Below are 20,701 nucleotides of genomic sequence, written 5' to 3'. Positions count from 1 at the left end.
CTAGCCCTGACAGAAATCAATCCGTCTTTTTTGGGGTTCCGTTTGCTTTGCTTGAACGAATTTTACATGTGAAACATTTTATATAATTTTTTAGAAGTCATCAACCCTTGTTTTTTTAAAGGCAAAACAAGGTATCTGATTGGAGATTTACTACTTCCTAACGCACTTCTAGCTGTCTAGAAAAAAGGATGTACCATCTTGCTGCACACAGTCGTATCAAGGCGGAATAAAATTGCGATACCGATCCACTGTGGCCATGCATGCTAAGCAAAACCGAAATTTTCTTCTGAATGGCATAAAGCGATATCTTTGAATTTTTCTGAAATCTCTTTTTATAGCTGTATTTATGTACGTTGGGAAAAAAATAATTAACTGTAATTTCACCAAATCCTGTCTTTTCTCGCCAGTGCTTTTGCAAGATTATGAGATATGAAAAATATAAATAAAAACATCAACAAAAATATTAATGTTTGATACACAGGGATATACTGGCGGCAATATTATGAATGATGATGAATTGTATAAAGTTACGTTATTTGCAAAACTCAAAATAAAACATTAAACATTTTTGAGAGCAAAATTGCTCGGAATCTTATCTATCGAAAGATGAAAAGCCGCTCAGCTAATCAAATAGAACATATCGTACTTATTCACTGCAACCTGTTAAGAATTATGATTTATTTCCAAACATCGTTAACAATATTCTTATCTGCAAATAGTATTCAACCGAATAAGATTTGATCATAGCATTGCAAGTGTTAAGAAGAGTGAAACATGAAAATATATGCATCGCTATTGAGTTTTATTTTCAATAAATGAGCACCTGTTCTTCAATGATTTTCTTGAAATAAATACAACTGGAAGTTTATCAGATTTTCCCGAATGCTTTAAATGAAGGCGTAAGGAGAAGGCGTTGGAATGTGATTCCTTGCACTTCTGAACTGAATACACAAATCTGGACCCAATATTCTTATATTTTAACCACAAAAGCAGGTTTTAATTTACTTAAGCTAATATCTCTCTCCATCAAACAAAATGCACGGTATGAAATAGAGAAAAGAAACGAGCGGGAATTTCAAAACAATTTTGGCACTTCCAGCAACAGATTCCTGTGAATCCACAAGTGGCTATCTATTGGAGATACTCATGTGTTATTTTTAAAAGATAGGCAGGCAACCAATAATTTCTACTTTTCTTTATCAAGGTAATTGTACCAGCGGCTGAATGAAGGTATCGCTGGACAAAACGGAAATTGCAAGGTGCTAAGTACCGGAAAAAAAGGCGATGAGCAATAACCGCTTTGCAAAACGATATTCCTTTGAGAGATTAGGCTATTACTGTGTTTTTATGTGAAACTGAATTAGTCTGGTTTTCTAGTTAAGATTCGGTCTTATCTCTTCACACGTTGATATACGGAATCTTTAAATTAGCAAGAGCCAAGGATGAATCTTTCAACGCTCATCATTAGAGGTTACGATACAATTATTTTGATAAGTTAATCTTTGAGAGATAATCTAATTTTTCAGAGAACAAGCTTTTTAAATGCGTCACTTCTCTTGGATATACAGGTTGTTAAACCGCTTAATTTGATTAGAAAATCCTTTTTATTGACAATATTAAGTTACTCAATTGCAAGCGTTGAGAATGTTTTAAGTTCAAACATTTAACTGCTAAGGTAAAATAAGACCGAATATTGTGTTTTTACAGAAAGGGATAGTAACACTGCTACAATCATAATAAAAATAAAAATCTATTTACATTAACCAGAACCAGAAACAATAACAACATTATATGTCTTTGCTTAAACTATAACTTTAATTTTGGATGTACAAGCTTAATATACTAGTCTGAATATTTATTCACTTTAATTTTGCTTGTGGGAAAAAGTTTCAATTACGCTACGTGTTTTCATGTACATGTACTTTGAAAGTACAAAGACTTGATATTTACAAATTTTGACAGGTAATTTAAAGAACCAATGAAATCTTTTCAAACTTTTTACACCAGCACCCAAGTGCAAAGCAGCAACATTAGAGGTATTATAGTAAATGCAAGCAATTGCTAAACGGCGTCCGATGTTCCCGAACTACCAGAAGCCACAGAGTGCGTTATGGAATCAGAAGATATACTCTTATGATCATCCGTCTAATTAGTGAAAATTGTCTGTACACAATATAATGCAACTAGAATAAGCTTTTTCACACGTGTAAGTGATACGTTGTGCACTAATGATTCTCTCTTTAGCATGAAAGCGGTAATGAACCGTGTCCCTAGCATTACAGACCGTGTGTGTTACAGCATCTTACAATCGATGTTGATTGGTTACTGCATTTTCATTCTGAAATTCTTGGATTACTTGATCACAAGATGTCCCAGCAAAGCTATAGTTCGATAAGAATTTTTTTTTTCACTTAACGACCGAGTGTAAAACATTCCCGTGTCTTCACTACATAAAAAAAAGACATTTTTGTGTTAAAAAAATTCATGCCCCCCCCCCCCCCCCCCAAAATCTAATCATAATCTTATCAAATCACACATCACATAAATTTAGTTTAAATTACGCTTTTTGCGCAGTGCATACATGTTCATATCACATTCGCGTTCTGCGTCCATATTTATAGTAATTTTAGAAAAGTTTATATTTTCAGCCATAATTTTCCCAATTAATATAATTAAATCTTGGTTGGGCCATATCTAAGCATAAAGACGATGTTTCCTTTTCCGTAAAATTGTATTATCACAAGTTCATATAATAACTGAATTGTTATTTACAGACAGTGTACAAACAACAAGAACTATACTGCGTTATCAAAATAGAGGGAGAAGCACATGTGTTGACTTACTGCCCCCTGAAAATTTGGTTAACGACGGGACGGTTAAAAAAAAGATTGATTCCTATTTTCGCTACCCCCGACGGTAAATGTGGACAAAGCCATTACCCTAGTTCAATCCGTCATAGCTATCCACATGTGGTCATCATTACAAACTCATGTTGTAAAATACTGACATGCCTCGAGCTTCAGAACATGGTCATTGCATTGTCGAGTTTGTAAATGCGTAATCATTTTTTTCTTCACCGTTTGAAAAAAATATCTAGGAAAGGGGAAGTGTCTTGTGAGTAGATATTAGTAATACAACAATAAAAGTTCGGACTATTCCGTACAATTATGACGGCATCGCATTAACGAGTATATATATTCTCGCAACCTCCAATGACAGAACGCCAAGATTTGAGCGCTATACAACAACATATGTTTCTAATATTTAGTTTGCAGAGGGAAAAGTTGCAGCCACGCTCGTGACCCTACGCTTGTAACAGAAAGCTGACTTTTATCGACTCTTCACTGAATTTGAAACATTGTATTGTCTCTCTCGAGTACTTCTATTTTTTTACTGAAATTTATCGTAACCATTGAGGAACCTGTCTTCCATTGACGGAACAGAGAGAATCGGTGATAGGGAGCACTTGCACAGAACGGTATAAAAATAGAGAGAGTCAGAGAGCGAACATAGCAAGTCACCAGCAGTCTGGATTAGCGAGATAAAAACGAAAGTTCCGTTCCGATAATAGTAGAAAAACTGTCTAGGCGCATGCATGGTCTGGAATCAAGGTGGTTGCCTGTTGGTGGTTCCAGAGGTGAGGATTAGTGGAGTGCCACTGGATCTTGGGACGGAGGATAACCGCAAAATGTCTTCTGAGACGGATGAAAGTTTACCCGAAGATGAAGCGAAGGCGACCGAAAACGAGGTCATGGAACCAGAGACCAAATTGGACACCTTCATTAACAAAATCAAGGACTTCTTCAAGAAAATGTATGCAGTCTCCAAATCTCTATTGGGACTGTCTATCCTTCTAGTGCTTTATTCTATCATTGGGATGATTATGTTTCATTGGATCGAGTATGAAGAAGAATTGGACCAGAGAGCCAAAGTGGTGAACTTCCGGGAAAAGACCGGAAAAGAACTGTTTAAATTAAATAGTAAAAACTTGAATGAAACAGAGTGGATTGAACAGTCCCGAAAAATATTGGAAGATTACGAAGAAATGATCAGGTCCTCGCCCCACGATACCACACAAAAACCATTGTGGAATATGTGGGGATCTCTCTTCTTCTGCGCTACGATTTATACCACAATAGGTAAGCTACCCGCGATATATGATGTATATTATATGTACTTCCTAATATTGCAAATTATGAAAATAAGTGATTTTGAAATTTGTCTTCCGAGAGAGAGAAAAAAAATATGAAAAGCCAACAACTGTTCAAATTGTAAATAGTCACAAAATCAGCAATATTTTTTATTCATCAAAATTACAATAATATATTATATAATTCAAAACCAGTTAAGCATTGAATTATTTTTCATTGTTAATTTCCGCCGTCAAACTATGACATTAGTTATATGTCAAGCATAATTTTATAACAAGTGCCTATTGCGACACAGGACTTTAATATCCGTATCATCAGAATGACCAATGTGTTGATGGTTTACTCTAAACGCAGAACAAAGTAGCAATTACAGCACTTATAATAGTTCCCGGTTCTTACAATATGTGCAATTGTACGTGTTTTATCAATCTTAGGGGCAGCCCTTCTTATATGAACAATCTGCTTTTTTTTTTCCAATATCAAGACAGCTTATGTTTCAAATCAAAGCTAAGCGCACGCCATGCAATTTATTCTGTGTAACATGTTATTTAACGTAATGTATTTTCTTTTTTTAACGACATTGAAATGTATTTACGCAATAAGCCGATAGGTCAGATAAAAACTGCTTTTGCATCGCATGGTTTTCTGCAAAAGCATCCAACTGCACATGTCGCTATTATTGTCATTTCCCGAGACATTCATATGTCACTATCAATTTCGCAGAGACGCATGTTTGGCATTCCTTGAGAATCTCATGTGGTTAAGCGTCAAGAGGACTTTCAGTGTAATTGTGGGGGAGAACTTCGACCCTATTCACCTTTCATCAACCATCTTACTAGAACTGACTACTAGAGCTTACTCTTACTCCGAGAATAAAAACCTCCCATAAAATAACATGAAGCAACAGGCGCTAAGACATGTTCCGCATCTTTTTGCATAGTAGCTACTCGTATTTTTTGTACCTGCCATCGAGTTTTCCAAACATTCGCATGTATTCCCGATGAAAAGCAGACGAAACGATAACTAGAAATTGTTTATGATTTGCACTTATTGCAAAAGAAGAATCAGACATTATTAATATAACAGTGTTAACAAAAATCCAACATAAAAGGTTCAGGGCTCTGCAACTTTCACTTGCCTCGTTTTCATTCAGAGCACTTTTAGGATCATGCTGTATTTTGAAATTGCAGACAAATTAGAAGCACTCTTTGGAAATACTTATCATGAACTCAGCACGTCTTCTCAATGCGTTCTTATATGTTCTCATTGAACTAATCTTGCAGACATACAATGCCAAACTGTTGCGTCCTAACTCTTGCTCTAATTAGATCAGGCCATGAAGCCGAATGGTTATACTATTATGAACTCCACATATACAAGAATATTTCAAATTTCACTTTTAAACTTTAAAATCTTGCTAGTAGTGTCTGTTGAAAATACCATTTGTCTCAAAACTTTATTTTTTCACCTCTTGGGAATTTCTTAAGAATGAGAAACTCGCCTATCTATTATATGTGGGAGTTGGGTTTTTTTTTTTAGATCATTTTCAACATTAAATTTTAGTCATGCATCTTAATTTAGAAAATGACAAATGTATCACTTATCAGGCGTGATTTACTGTACAAAAACTAGGACGGCGTCTAAGAAAGTGGGCCAGTCGCCTATTTAATCCCAGCACCTTCTCATTCAGACCAATTACACACATTTTTCGTTCAAAAGTTATTTTAGTCATTCGAAAGTGTAATTTCTTCATTAAAGTAGGAGACTGCATATCAGCTCGTATATATTGCTGACTCCAAAAAAAAAATACTGAGTACAAAAAAGGGATCTGATTAACCTAGTTAGTGGATTTATTGGAACACCTTCCTACAATGTGCCTGGTTTCATTCTGCTTTGGCTCATTCTATCATTGCAGGGAAAATTTTTAAAATAAAATGCTGATTGTTTTTACAGGGATATTTTTGAGAACATGATTTAGAAGGTGTAACTAATTAACCCATATCTTGCATTCATTAGAATGCGTTTCTTGTAGAATGTTTCTATGTGGTTCTAATTCTTTACCACCCCGCCCTAAAAGCTTTTGTTCGGCTTCTAAGTAAAGCTGTTTCATTTCTGAAAAATTAAACGCTTTCAATTATAGGTTTTTTAAATTTATAGATTATTTTTACATCAAATTATTAAAACGATTTTTGCAAAATTAGTCATAATTTAAAAAAAAAAACCACGTAGTTCGTGATCCTCAATACACCTGTTTTCTTTTCTTTTCTTTTTTTTTTTTTAGATTCAGATCTAAATATTTTTAAAAAACATGACGACAGACAATTAAGAATGAGTAAATCTTTAGAAGGCTTGGATCAGCCTAACTGATAAATGTCAATAAGGCGTGAAGGTTCCTAGCGCTGATAAGGGGATTGTGATCACTTAAAAAGATGAGAGATGTTTGTATTTTCTCTCTAAGAGGATTTTACGCAAAAAAGTTTACTCATCTTACCAAACTATTAATCATAGCTTTACAAACAAATAATACCTCACGCATATGCTTGGTTCATATCATCAACTCTAACACTAGAGCAGATAGAGTTTTCAAAATATTTTCACATTTTATCTAATTTCGAGGCTACCCTTTCAAAGTGTTGTTGAAATTTTAAATCAAACAGAACTTACATTAAGAGTTTTAGTTTGTCTAATGGTCTTTGCAAGGTGGCTCTGACTTTAAATGAAAAATAATTAGAAATGGTTTATTTGTGAATTTTTTTTTTTGGAAAAAATAGTGATACGATATGTAAATTGATTGTTTTCATATAATATAATCCCGCTTGTCGGGACTGGAATGGTGCCCTCTTTGCACTCTTTCAATTTTGATTATAGAGCAAGGTTAGATAAGTTATCTAAGCCAGTATAATATGCTTCGTCAAAAAGCATTAACTCGTGAACTATCGAGGTAATGGGAAGTGTGGTATTGAAGCAAGAAAAGTACAACATTTAATCTTTTAATGTCTTTGTCAAAAATCATTGCTAAAAAGAAGAAATCGTAAATTGCAAATTTCTGCTTCCACGGGAAAATATGCACTTTCTAAAATATCTTTTAAGAAAACTTCTATTCCAATTTCTTTAATTAATACAAATGAATTAGAGCTAAGAATTGTACCGGTGTTATATAGTGCCTTTTCCCCCTAGCCATCTTTCCCCCCGGAAAAATGGCTATATAGCAGTTCTTCCTCCCGGAAAAATGGCTATATAGCAGTTTTTCCCCCAGGGAAAGCTGACTATATAGTGGGCTTTCCCCCTTTTTATAGCCAGATTACCCCCACGGAAAACCTACTATATAGTGGATTTTCCCCTTTTTTTACATTCCGGCCATGTATATGGCGGATCATTCGTGGCAATAATTTGCAATAATTGATATGATATTAATTTCTCATAAAAAAGGAAAATTGTGGCATTTATTAATACATAGAATAGTTTTTCAACCCCAAATATGAACTAAGGCATGCGCCTTCATAACATGCATGTGTCATCATCGTTTATTTTACATGTTCTCACCCCTTTTTGGAACACCTTTTACACGGATTTCATAATACCTCGAATCTTTTTTCATCTAATTGATGCTTATCTACAGTTTTGACTTCGGCGTTCTGAACACGTGAGAACACATTTGAGTGAAAATACGCCGATTTGGAAATTTTAATTTTCCAATGTATTACCATCAATGTATAAGCTTCTCCCAGGGAACTAACTGACCAATCTTAACTTAATTTTGTAGAGGAATGGAATAAAAAGTGGAAATGCATTACTCCCTTCGTCCAAAAGGCCATCAATTTTAAATTAATACCGTTAGAATTGACGCTCTTAAAACAATTGTATATTTCTTCTTCTAAATATCAAACGGGAGACAGGATGTAATGATATGATATGATGAGAAACTGAAATGTTTTAGTTTTACTTTGATTGATGGGGTTCTAAATCATGGTTAAGGGGTATTTTAATTATGTATTAAAAGCATGTTAATGTTAATGTTAATGTTTTCCATTTCGTTTTAAAGTTACGCATATTCATATTTTTAAGCACATTTCTACGAAACACGAGATATTATGATGTAAACATTTCAAAAAACAATGAAATGTCTTCACAACCAGAACAATGTCGGTATCTTTGCTGGTTACTTTGGAAAATGTGAAATGGAGCATGAACTAACTTTATGTTTATATTGTCACTCACTATTTGCTAATTTTTTTCACTTTTAAGTTTGCAACGTGATTTATAAATATATACAATTTTGAAAACGATGCTATATAAATCAAGATATACGATTCAATTACCTAAAAAACAATTATACTATTTGTTTCATATTTTTGCAATAAAGATTTACTTGTGTACCATATTATTTCTTCGAACAATTAAACAAGGGTAATTAAAAAAACAAAACAAAAAACAACCAACACATATATTGTGATGAGTTGACTTTTTTAAATATAAGCTTGTTCTTCTAATCAACTAACAAGTAAAAAAGTCGAATATGCGCTTAGGTTGGTTATTTATTTTTGATTTTCGGTTTCTCCTTTTATGAATAAAAGTTCATTGATTTATTTATCTAATTATTTATTATATCATTAGTCATCTTATGAATTGATTAAATGTTTTGAAGAATAATGAATTTTACCCGCGTACCTTTTTAAAAAAAATTGTTCGTAAATTAAAAAAATAAGATTTTGATAAAGAAATATATGAGTGATTGTGTATTTTTAAATGATATTTTTACTTTTAAATGACTGTAGTAATAGGTTCATGTGGTCATCTATAGTTTTTGAGATATGGGGCCCTAAAAAATACATATTCTTTATACATGTAATTGGATTTCAAACATCGGGCTCGAAAACAACAAATGCTCCTACCCTGCATGGGGGCTTAAATTTTCGGTGTCATCTACTAGTGGTATACCACTATCACTGTGACAATATGGTTAATTGGTCATCTCTAGAATTTGAGATTCGGGTCCCCACTTATAGAACACTATTCAATCATTATAATGGGGTTTTAATCATCGGGACCTGAAACATCAAGGGCCCTACCTACCCTTAGAGCTGAAATTTTCAGAGTCATCTTCAAGTGGTAAACCACTGCCACTATAAAAATATGGTGATATAGTCATCGCTAGTTTATGAGACATTGGACCCTAAAGAATATGCATATAAAGAATCGGGCTCTGGAACATCGGAAATAAAATTTCTCTAACACAGAGGTTTAGCCTGGATGAAATTTTCACAAACAGACAAACAGTCCGATAAATTTATCAAGAAATTCTTAAAACATTCTCGTTTAATACAATTTCAGAACACAGAATTATGCATATAAGTGTATAACTTGTAAAAAAAATTTCATTAAATTACCTAAATTAAGTTGTATGTGTAATTTCATTACACACATGTTCAACTTTCACCATTGTCTATAAAAATAATAAATCGGCAACACGAAACTTAACCTGTACAGATGAATGCAGGTATACATGTATGCAACCTGGGAGTGTAGAAACATTGATTTTAATCCTTACTGGATTTCCATAAATATTTTTTATAAAATCTGAACCAAAAAAGTGAGGGAGAAACCCTACTATGGCGGAAAAGCTACTATATAGTAGCTTTTCCCCCCGGGGGGAAAGGCTACTATATAGTAGGTTTTCCGGGGAGAAAAGCTACTATGGGGGAAAAACTGCTATACAACACCGGTATTTCTTTCAAAAATGTTTGTAATGAACCATATAGCAAGGTAATGACCCTGAAATCATTTCATGACTACGACATTGAGTCTATCTCATAGATTTTAAAAAGAAATTAAGGTTGAAATTTTATCCTAATTTTACCGTTGATAAGCAAAGCATTCCAAAGAGAATTGGAGCTGAAAAATGTCAAGTGGGTCGTTTTGGGTAAACCGTTTACCAGGTTTAGAACAAAAGACAGTCTGTGTTGGTGTTGGTACGAGGTCTCTAACTGATAATATCATGCACTGCACCTGATACGCCAACGGTGGTTTGTGATGTATCAACATTGTTTCGCCGCAAAACCACCGTTTCTGGTTACTATTGTGGTAAACCATTTTTGCATTGGACAAACGTTAATCTATTAATGCTGATCAGTGCTAAGCATCGAGCGAGATCATTACGCAAGAAAGTGTGAAACATATTAATCCCGGTGATACGGTAATTAAGCGGCCCTGATGAGATTATCCCGAGGGACTCCGATTGGCGTCTTACAGGGGAAAGTTGGATCGCATCCATCGCGTACTGTTTGATATTGGGGGATGTTACCCCTCATCAAAGGCAGCTAGATTATTATTAAATGAAAATCAAACAGATTTATAGATTCCTCTCACTGTTTTCCGCGTAATGCTGGCATCTTTGAGATCTGTATATAATTCGTTGCTTCATGATTGTTAAATATCGACATAAATTGATCGTGAATGAGCAATATTAAATACCTGTGTTTACCTGGTTGCGCATTATAAAGTGGAAATCTGTATAGAATATACAAATGGTGTTTAGGAATTAGACTATCTGTTAAACTGCCTCTGCAACCTGCAATATCTGTTTGACGTCAGTGGCTCAAAGTTCATTGGCAATATACTTTATAGATATAATTCGAAGATAACAAGGCAAACAAAAAGCAGCGTTGCTTATGCTGAGATTCTCTCTCTCTCTCTCTCTCTCTCTCTCTCTCTCTCTCTCTCTCTCTCTCTCTGCATTTTTTTGTTGAACTTTGAGACTCGATATTATTTTGAAATTTTATAGTCCGTGGTGTTCCATTGTATTAAAATATCTTCCCAGTCGAGATGATAATGCTATCAATAGGTTTCGTCATAAAGTTGGGTAGAAAGTAAGCTTTAGTTATGGTATCTTACTTGATCTTATTTATTTCATTATGATCAAATCGGACCAGCTGATGTTTGAATTTTCGCTGATTATATATATTTAGCAGTACAATCTTCCCCACGAGTGCTTATTCTTTGATTCCTTATCACCAATGCGCCCTTTGGCTCGTATGTTTTTGTCATCATCAGACAAACCCTTGACTTTTGGGGTTTCCGTGTTGCAGACCCTCTTTCTCTGTGCTTGATAAATAATTACAAGAGAGCAAAAGCAATCAGAAAACTTGACATTTCTATATGGGCGGACACTGCTGGTCAGATCTATACTTATGTTTGGGCAATATAAAACATGTTTTGTATCTCGTCTTTAACAAAGCATTCCTCTTATCCTTATTGACATTTTCAATACACTAATGGCCCTGTCGTTATCTAAACTCTTCATTCACAAAATGGCAAGATTAAACACCGCTTTCAATTTCCTCAAAATTTCCGCGTTAGAAGAATTTTGATAGCTTTATATATTTCATTTCCATGAATCGAGGAAAACTCGCATAAATGCAATCTGATTTTCTCTCTGATTGAAATCAATAGCACCAAAGTGCAAAATCAAATAAAATTTCGATGCCTAACATATCATATCATTAACTGTGGAACAAGTAACGATTTTAAATTTCGGAGATGGCTGCAATTAAACTATATCGTTTGTTCATCATCACTAAATGGGAAAATTTGATGGAATCATTTTGGCTTATTTATTTCTTATGCATATTCTCCCCCGCATATTCTCCCCCGCATTCAAGGGAATAGACCAAAAGCACCGATTCGTCAAGTGAATACTGCATATCGATGGACAAGACTATCATAAATAGATATTAATAATAAAAACACAATTCCAGTTTAATGCAGCAATGCTGAAATTGTAATGCTCTCTCTCTCTCTCTCTCTCTCTCTCTCTCTCTCTCTCTCTCTCCTCTCTCTCTCCTCTCTCTCTCTCTCTCTCTCTCTCTCTCTCTCTCTCTCTCTCTCTCTCTCTCTCTCTCTCTCTCTCTCTCTCTCTCTCTCTCTCTCTCTCTCTCTCTCTCTCTCTCTCTCTCTCTCTCTCTCTCTCTCTCTCTCCCCACAAACGAAGATAATTTCAAAATGGCATAGGAAGACATAAACTCTATTTATAAATCCGGAGAAGGATTAAGTTATCTGTCAATAAAACGTAACAAACAGTCAAATAAACAAATTGCACGTGCATGACACTTTCAAAGCGAAGTTGTTTATTTTTTAATGCTCCCTGTTTCTCCAAAATGAAATAATAGACTTTTCTTTTACAATGTGTAGACATGTCAGTATGCAAGATTTTTTTGGTTTCAAAATCCGACAATCCATGCCGATATTTGTGTGTGTAAAATTCCCCTGAGAAACAATAAAAAAAAATTCAATCAACCCAGAATTCGGGTGAAATGTTTCTCCAAACAGATCAAAGAAAAATAAAACACACAAATGTCATAAAACCCTAATTACGTAGAAAATACGACTCAATTTTATCCTAGATCATGCATCTGTGGCTAAATGTAGGAAAAGGAACCGGAAACGAGGTCCCAGTCGGAAGACCTATATCCCCTATGACTTTTTTGTCCGAGGGGTAGATACCGATTAATGTTATCAGATAAGTACATGTACATATAAATACATTAATGCTTACTCATATTTGACAGATTTCATTCATTTCACTTCTTGTGATAACAAATTATGTGATATAATTATATTATCAAATTTATGGAAGTTGAAAAGTAGTATAAAATAATTTTAATTTGATACATTCCATAGCTATGACAAAACTAAATTATGTGCCTTTTTAAATAGTGTAACTACGATATTTTCTTTGAAATGATTGACACACTATAGCTATATGAAAAAGTTATCGTTGAAATTCATTCTAAAGAATTGAGGCTGATGTATAAAACTTTGGTCGCTTGTTGCTGTAGACATATGGCAAAAATAACTATTGTTAAAGATTCATAATATTTTAAGTTTGCACGTAGATGTGGATGTATTATTAATGATCCGTAATCACGGAGTGAATCTACGTTTAAACAGATTATGAGACCAACACATGAAAGAGATAAGCCAAAGATGACATACTTAAATCATAAGATATTTTGACAATGGTTATATATGATATCAGATAAATGCATTATAAGTGGATATAACGATAAATCAATATTGAAATATATCTAGGGCTACTCAGTCAGTTTTCAGTAGTACAAAATTATTGACAGCATAATGACGCACATTAAGAAGTACTGGCTCCGATTTGTGGATCCCCATTATTTCCTCAGTGGCACCGGGGAGGTTGCGTCTGTGAACGAGAAATCATCGTTACCGCTTCGTTATTCCGATAGCATTACCACTCCGTGGCATTAACTGACCTTTGTACGTCCTTTGGGTTACATTAGTAGACGCGGTGGAGCTCACAATGTAGAACCAAACGGCTAGGCACCTCAATGTGACGTCATTTCCATGTTAATGGCAATAGCTTAAATATGTGCAACGACTGTAATTTCGTTCGCTTTTGTTATACGGGTTTTGCAATATAATGTTCCTAACTGCATTTGCCACCACATTCCTCTTCGGCATAAACATTGTTTATTAAGCAATAAACATTGCTTTGTCTTCCATTGCTGTAAACTAAATTTAGTTTATAATTGATATATTTATACTGAATTCTTACTAATCGTTGCATCATGGTTTTATGTCAGGTTTTAATTTGAATTCTGACAGGGCCAGTTTGTTATGGAGTGAATAAACAGGACAGAAATTGTTTCAAAAAATGATAACTCTACAGACTCGAGTGTTTCAATAAAAGAAATACGTCAGACGATCGTTTGAAACTAATCTCTAAGGAAAACACAACTTTGAAAGCCAGGAGATATCTGTTTGCTGAAAAGATTGCAAGTTTTTCAAAGAAAATGAAGCCCATTTTTGTAATCAGCTTTACAAGACGGAAAGGCAGGAGAGGGATGTAAAACATCTATGTTTTAGGACAGAAGGCACCTAGAAATCAGAGAAAAGTATCTTGTAAATTTGTATTGATAAAACTTAATCGTTCGTGGTCAACACTACCTTAAGACAGAAGTTATGGAAATTATAATAATATTTATTTGTAAATGACACACACACAAAAACCAGATTAAGTAGACACTGTATTTTTTTTCAGAAAATGATAATTAACATTATAATAAGTATAATTTTAATTCACTGCTTTATTGATTATCAAACCATCAGAACTGACAAACATATAAATACATTCATTATATAAGATAAATCAGCAACCAGTAAGGATGCTTCGATTGTTTGGGTGCTTATCTGATTCTTTAAACAATGCATCGCAAAAGGGTGTACCTCATCATTAACCTACAATTATTTACATACCCATTACCGTATCATAATATGAATATCGTTTGCGATAATTGTATGTAAATAAGATACATGCATTCATATCAAGTTATGCATACTACTTGTGCCAAAATCAACCGCCTTTATCCGGACATTATATTGATATTTTGCTGTCCGTATATTATACTATGTCTGATGCTGCGTTATAAAGGGCTGCCAAGTGGCAAGTTAATAATTTTCGATGGTCTCTTATCAAGTGACTTTTTTCAATTGGTCCTCATGGCGAACAAAATTTTATCTTTTGTTTACAACACACAATCTAAATCTTAAATTGACTAAAGATATGTAACACATAGAATGTTCCTGATTCGGAAAAAAGTTTATTTTTTAAGTATATGTGGACATCAAGTGTAATATTTTGATTGATATTGTCATTCTTTTGAAAATGGATTTCCCAAACCTTAAATTTCTTAATAATGATTAAGACATTGGCTATTACTGACTTTAAGATTTATGAGACAATAGCAATTTAACGTTTGCATTCAGGATAATTTCATTCCTTCGAAAATATTTTTTTCAGGTTATGGGCATATTACACCAAACACAGACTTTGGAAAAGTCATGACGATATTTTATGCCACCATCGGAATACCTTTGGCTTTAATGGTGCTAGCAGAAGTCGGCAAAAAGCTAACAGTTGGATTAAAGTTCCTCTGGAAATTTGTCCGGCGGTATTACTACACTGGTTACTGCATAAAAGCGCGACAAACAGGATCAACATATATGAAAAGTGGATTTCAACGAGGGAAAACGGCTTTAAGGAAAGCGTCCGTGAAATCTGTTCGCCGACTTAGAGGTCGCCGACAAGCACCTGCCGAGGACGGCGAGCATAGCGAGTCAACCAACAGAGACGGCGATATAGAGTCCGGGTCCAACAACCCGAACACAATGACACTTCCTATAGCCGTCATGGAAGACACCGCCCAGTACATGGCAGAGGCGATCGCACTTGAACAGGTTACACTGCAAGAAAATGTCGTCCAGCAAATAACACTGATGGTTCCGGAGACGGAGGAGACCGAGAGCGCATGCGGCGACTCTGTGACGTCAAAAGATTCCCATGAAATGAATGATTTTGAAATCGATGAAAATTTCAACCTTCCACTTCCGATAGCTTCCGTTATCATGTTGATATACATCTTCCTAGGAACTTTCTTTTACATGATTTTAGAGGGATGGAATTTCATTGATTCATTTTATTATGTATTTATTTCAATCAGCACGATTGGATTTGGTGACATTGTGCCAGGCCAGCCAGAATATTTTTTGGTGTCGTCAATCTACCTATTCTTAGGACTGGCCCTGGTTTCTATGTGTATTAACGTTGGTGTGGACTACCTCAATGTGACAATCGACAAAGCAAAAATTCAGATGGATAAAGCTAGAGACAGAATGACTGTTGTCGGTAAAAAGCATATGAAAATTGCAGGAGAACACTGGGGCAAAGCAAAAGTTAGAGCAAAGACGAAAGTGTCCGAAGTAAAGTCTAGAGCTCGAGAAAAAGCAACGGAAGTACAAAATATCGCTAGAGACAAAGCGAAGGAAGTGAGAAAAGATATAGTATTAAATGTACAGAATGAACTTTCAAGAATGAAATCGACAAGGAAGAAAAATTCTTTGGACTCAAATGGAAAGCCGCCATCTGAAGAAAGTGGTGAACGAGAAAGGTCAGTGGAAAAACACTTATCCCTGAGAAGGGTGACTCATAAAAACGACAGGGACAAAAATGTTATAAACGGATCTCCAAAGCATTTCAATCCTAGCGGCCCTGTTACAGAACTGTGAGATCCGAGTTCTATTTGTGAGTTTAAAAACAAATTCAATTTCCGTCGGGGAAACAAGATTACCTACTAACAGAACTGCCGAAATGTTACATAAAAACGCTCAAATAACGACAACAGAAGTTGTGTGGGATGTAAAAATAAAAGAAGAGTTTTTAATACATCTTATGCAAGTTAGAGTGAACCAAAAGGACATGATTCCAGGAGAAAACGGCGATGTCTTTCAACAGTTGTTCAACTATACCGTCGTGAGGCATTGTCGTGTGAAAAACGTCTACAGACTCCAAGGTTGTGAAACAACCAGATAAAAAGCAACAAATGATCGTTCAGAAATAAAACGAACTATCAGAAATAGCCATATCAGACATGTATTTATAAACCTTTATCATCTATACTTCCTGAAACATACATGAAACATGGGTGCATCAGGGTACATTGCAAGTTCACTTTATGTTTCTGTGTGTAGAGGTAAAGATAAAAGGGACGATAGCATCACTTCCTACTTTACAAACATTTCCATTTGTTTATTCATTTACCCCAGAAACTGACAATGCAAATTTTGTGTACATCTTTAACATGACTGTGTAAATGACCCCATTACCCTTCCACACCACTTGAAGAGAGAGAGAGAGAGAGAGAGAGAGAGAGAGAGAGAGAGAGAGAGAGATCTTATTTATGTACTTTATGTTTACCAGAAACCACTTGCTAGAGTTCCAATGTGCAAATGAAAATGAATAATACCACCATTGTTTATACATGCATATACATCGATATTCACCATCACATAACAGCAAGAACGCTTCATAACTTTCATTCTCTGGAAGCAATTACCACAATACCCACCCAGAAAACTTTATGACTCATATTTCGTTTCGCTAATTAAGATGTGTTATTTTGGTTCTCCAGTTAAATTTAGAGTATCATTGCAGTAATGGGGATTCATAAAACGGAGAAGCGTTTTGGAGTTTTTAAACGTCTTGATAGCTCCTTGACTGACGGGTCAATTAGATCATATTCTACCTTCTGCTTCAAAACTAGAACACATGTAAGTGTTTACAGAATTCCCAGGAATGTTGTCAGTGCCACGGATTAAGGCGATCTATAACCTGCGATGTTTGAAACTTGATTGGTATAAACATCTAGCGGCAAAGAAAGAAATATTATTGTATCACTCAGGAAAAGCAAGGAAATATAATGGTGTTGAGTCTGCGGTCGATTTGTCTCTCTTTCCTTTGCAATACAACAGCCTTGCTGTTTTTAATGTAGATTTCCCTGTAAAAGAATAATAAAACGTTGGATGTACATTGTTTAAATCAAATACAAAATACGTTTGCATTGAATCTTACACGATTAACCAGTAGCACATTGGAAAAAGTTTAATATCGACTGCAACTGATAAACTTTTCTTTATTCTTTTAACAAACAAAACAAATCAACGAAACAATCAATGTTGTCCTCTATTTGTTCACTATATATAAGTACCTCTCAAAAATCAAATATGTATTTTACACGAGTTATATAATTGAACTCACAACTGTATCTTGTTAAATATAGAAGAAAATATGTTCGTTTGGAAATATGTGCATGGTAGTTGACTGTTAATTCATGTAAAAACGAAACCCTTGCCATTACAAAGGACGATCACCTTCGAAATTGCTATATGGTTGTTTTGGTGACCGATTTCTTTGCATTGGCAGCCGTATTATCCCGCCTTTTGCATCGAGATATGTGGGGATTTTTAGATTACCATTGTTATGTTCATGTATGACTGATGTTATCTGTTTTTCATCTCCACCATTCCAGTTAATAAATTTTTTCTAATTTTACAAATACAATTTGAGTTGTGCTCTTTCATTTTCTTTTTTATCAAAATCAGAATATGTATGCAACTGAAGATTTGAGGAGAATGATTAGTTTCGAATTTGATCTTTTCAAATTTGATTACATAACCAAAGAAACCTCTGTATTGGCAACAATGCCCAACATCATTCTTTTATGAAGCAGTGATCCAAATCAATATTATATTATTAGAACCTGAAATGCCAAAAACCCATGCTAGTGATTGTGAAGTATAAATATATAATGGATTATGTAATGCTGTACAATAGATATATAATATTTCAATAGAAATACAAATGAAAATCGGAGCTTGTGTGTACAGTTGCTTTTCAAATACAGAGGTGTACGTCAGTGTTTGTTTTAGCAGGTCTCTGATGGCGCGAGTTCTAGTGACTAGAGCAGTTTGAATAGTTTTTCCGCACTCAAGAAACAGGGTGTATGCTTTGTAAGAGAGCTAGAATTAGCCAAAACCACAGTGGAACTCATTGCATACACGTACTTCGCAGCAGTTTGTTAACAACCACAAAACAAACTGATAGGTAGATAGACCGATTGATAGAGAGATAGAGAGATTCGACGGCTAGTACAGGTTGTGATCATTAAAAGAGTTCTTTTCGAGATTTGTAAAATCACAAATCCAAACACCGTACTTCTGTCTAAACTGATAGATATATGTTGTCTTCTACGATGAACATTATTTGAAATTGTTAAAAAGAGTAATAAGCTAGCACAGTTGCATCTTATGACAAGCTGGATAAAAATCTTTTAACAAATAGGTGTGGACCTAAGGTTTAGGTCCACCTCTTTTAATCTAATATCATCTTGTTATTGCATTGAAGTTATATCATGGCATACAAGGAAGGAAACACTGACATACGTACATTTCTTCTGCACTCAGAGTAAGTTTTCCGAAAATAAAGTTGGGCCTGACTTAAACCAGGTAATTTCCGCCCGCTGAATCAAGAAGGGGGAAGGGATATTACTTATTAACCAATATTCGTTTTTTTTATATTATGTAATTCGGTGTATCCTTTGGAACAGTGTGTTTTGTCTGACATCCCTAATCATCTCCTTTTTTTCAGACAATGACGTCTATGTTTCTTGCGCAGACAACTTGTCAAATGTGCTTCCAATTTTTAGAAAAAAATTTGATTAAAAGTTGTTGAATTGTCCTCCTACTTTTTGTCAAGCCTATTTCCATTTAGCAAATAAGGGCTGTCTATGAAAGATAAAAAAGTTATTGCTACAATAGCCATTGTATAGTAACTTGCATAGTGATTCGACAAGTTCTGACCTCGAGTTGACCTGCTTTTTGTCTCGATTGATGTGCATGATCACGCCCGTCAACATGACATGGTTTGGCTGTTTAGATCTATTTACTATTAAACCGATAAATCAAAGTTACCTCTGCATTACAAAACAGTAAAACGTTGGATGCAGCGCCAAACGTACATGTTCAACAGACTTTTATGAATAAAAACCTATTCGGTCAGTATAATCTAAGATAAAACAAAGACATATGAGAGCATATTTTGCAGATTTACAACCGAGCAAAAAATGTAGTTTTTCGCTTTTCTTGTTTGCATCTTTTTCAGTTAGAATCACTTACTATATTCTAAAATGGTGGGTGTGAAAGCTTCAGAAAATTGCTTTGGAAAATCAAGAGGGAAAGCTCCAAGCACTTGGCTAAGAAGAATATAAAACAGCAAGACACCTTACAGCATTGTCCTTGGAGCAATACAAAACAATCGAAGCCTTGGAGCTATCAAAACCAATCTACTCATTTGATAAACATGTGTTTGCTGGAATTTCCTGAACAAAGATCCATTATAGTACTGGATAATGAATTCCTACTAACTAAACTTTCCATAGATTTATTTATAAAATACAATCATACAACTTGTCGATGATGTTATGATTTTTATTAAGTTGTAAAGTTTCAAATAGAGGGAGCAAAAGACGAATAAGAAAATAATAGTTGGTCACTTGATGCAGTCTACATTGTCCGGGACCTGGAATTCACAAGCTTCTGAAATGCTTCGGCCAATTCTGTTCTATCTAAATCGGCAATAAAGTCGTTCATAAATTCTTCATCTCCATTGTTGGTTTCTAAATCCAAGAATTTATCCATGTTTTTAGATAATAACTCTTCAGTATTGTGTTCATTTGTTGGTAAATAAGACATATTCCTTTTTGGAGTGTGTTTGATTGCAGGTGTTGCATTCTTACTTGTTTCATATAATGCAGGAATGGGGATAATCTTCGGTATCGCAACGTCCTGGTTCGAATCAGTACTCGTTTTAACGTTTTCAATATCAACATTTTTCGATTCTTTGGTTTCTGTAGCTTCCGTTGTGCGTTCCGGTTGATTTTCTAGTGTCCCTTTCTCTTGTCTTTCTTTGAAGTTTCTGACCTTAATTTTGTCGGTTTTAGTGGTATTTGATTGTTTATCGTTTGTTTCTGCCTTCGGATACACAAGTACCGGATGGAATGGTATCTTTTTGGAAGTTGCCAATTTCAAACGAGGAAGAACACTAATAATACGATTAAGATATATATACTGCTTCACGGTGTAGACGTGTATGTACCTGTACAGTCTTTTTGCAAGTAAAGGCTGCTTTCGGA

General features: G+C 34.7%; 1 protein-coding gene across 1 annotated transcript; it reads left to right on the top strand.

The window, feature by feature from the left end:
- The first annotated feature begins 3,105 nt into the window (after positions 1 to 3,105).
- On the top strand, positions 3,106 to 18,066 carry LOC128182360 (potassium channel subfamily K member 9-like). The gene is made up of 2 exons (XM_052850960.1): positions 3,106 to 4,139; positions 14,977 to 18,066. The coding sequence occupies exons 1-2, from the start codon at positions 3,596 to 3,598 to the stop codon at positions 16,239 to 16,241; spliced, it is 1,809 nt and encodes a 602-aa protein (XP_052706920.1). The 5' UTR covers positions 3,106 to 3,595; the 3' UTR covers positions 16,242 to 18,066.
- Positions 18,067 to 20,701: the final 2,635 nt, after the last annotated feature.

Source organism: Crassostrea angulata, chromosome 4 (assembly GCF_025612915.1).
Source record: "Crassostrea angulata isolate pt1a10 chromosome 4, ASM2561291v2, whole genome shotgun sequence".
Taxonomy (NCBI): Eukaryota; Metazoa; Mollusca; class Bivalvia; order Ostreida; family Ostreidae; genus Magallana; species Magallana angulata.
This window is presented reverse-complemented; position numbering and strand designations above follow the sequence as displayed.

What these genes read in the sequence shown, in the direction of transcription:
- LOC128182360 (XM_052850960.1), top strand. Translation starts at nt 3,596, where the DNA reads ATGGTCTGGAATCAAGGTGGTTGCCTGTTGGTGGTTCCAGAGGTGAGG. An exon ending in TACGATTTATACCACAATAG is followed by an intron (nt 4,140 to 14,976) that starts GTAAGCTACCCG and finishes TATTTTTTTCAG; the next exon opens with GTTATGGGCATATTACACCA.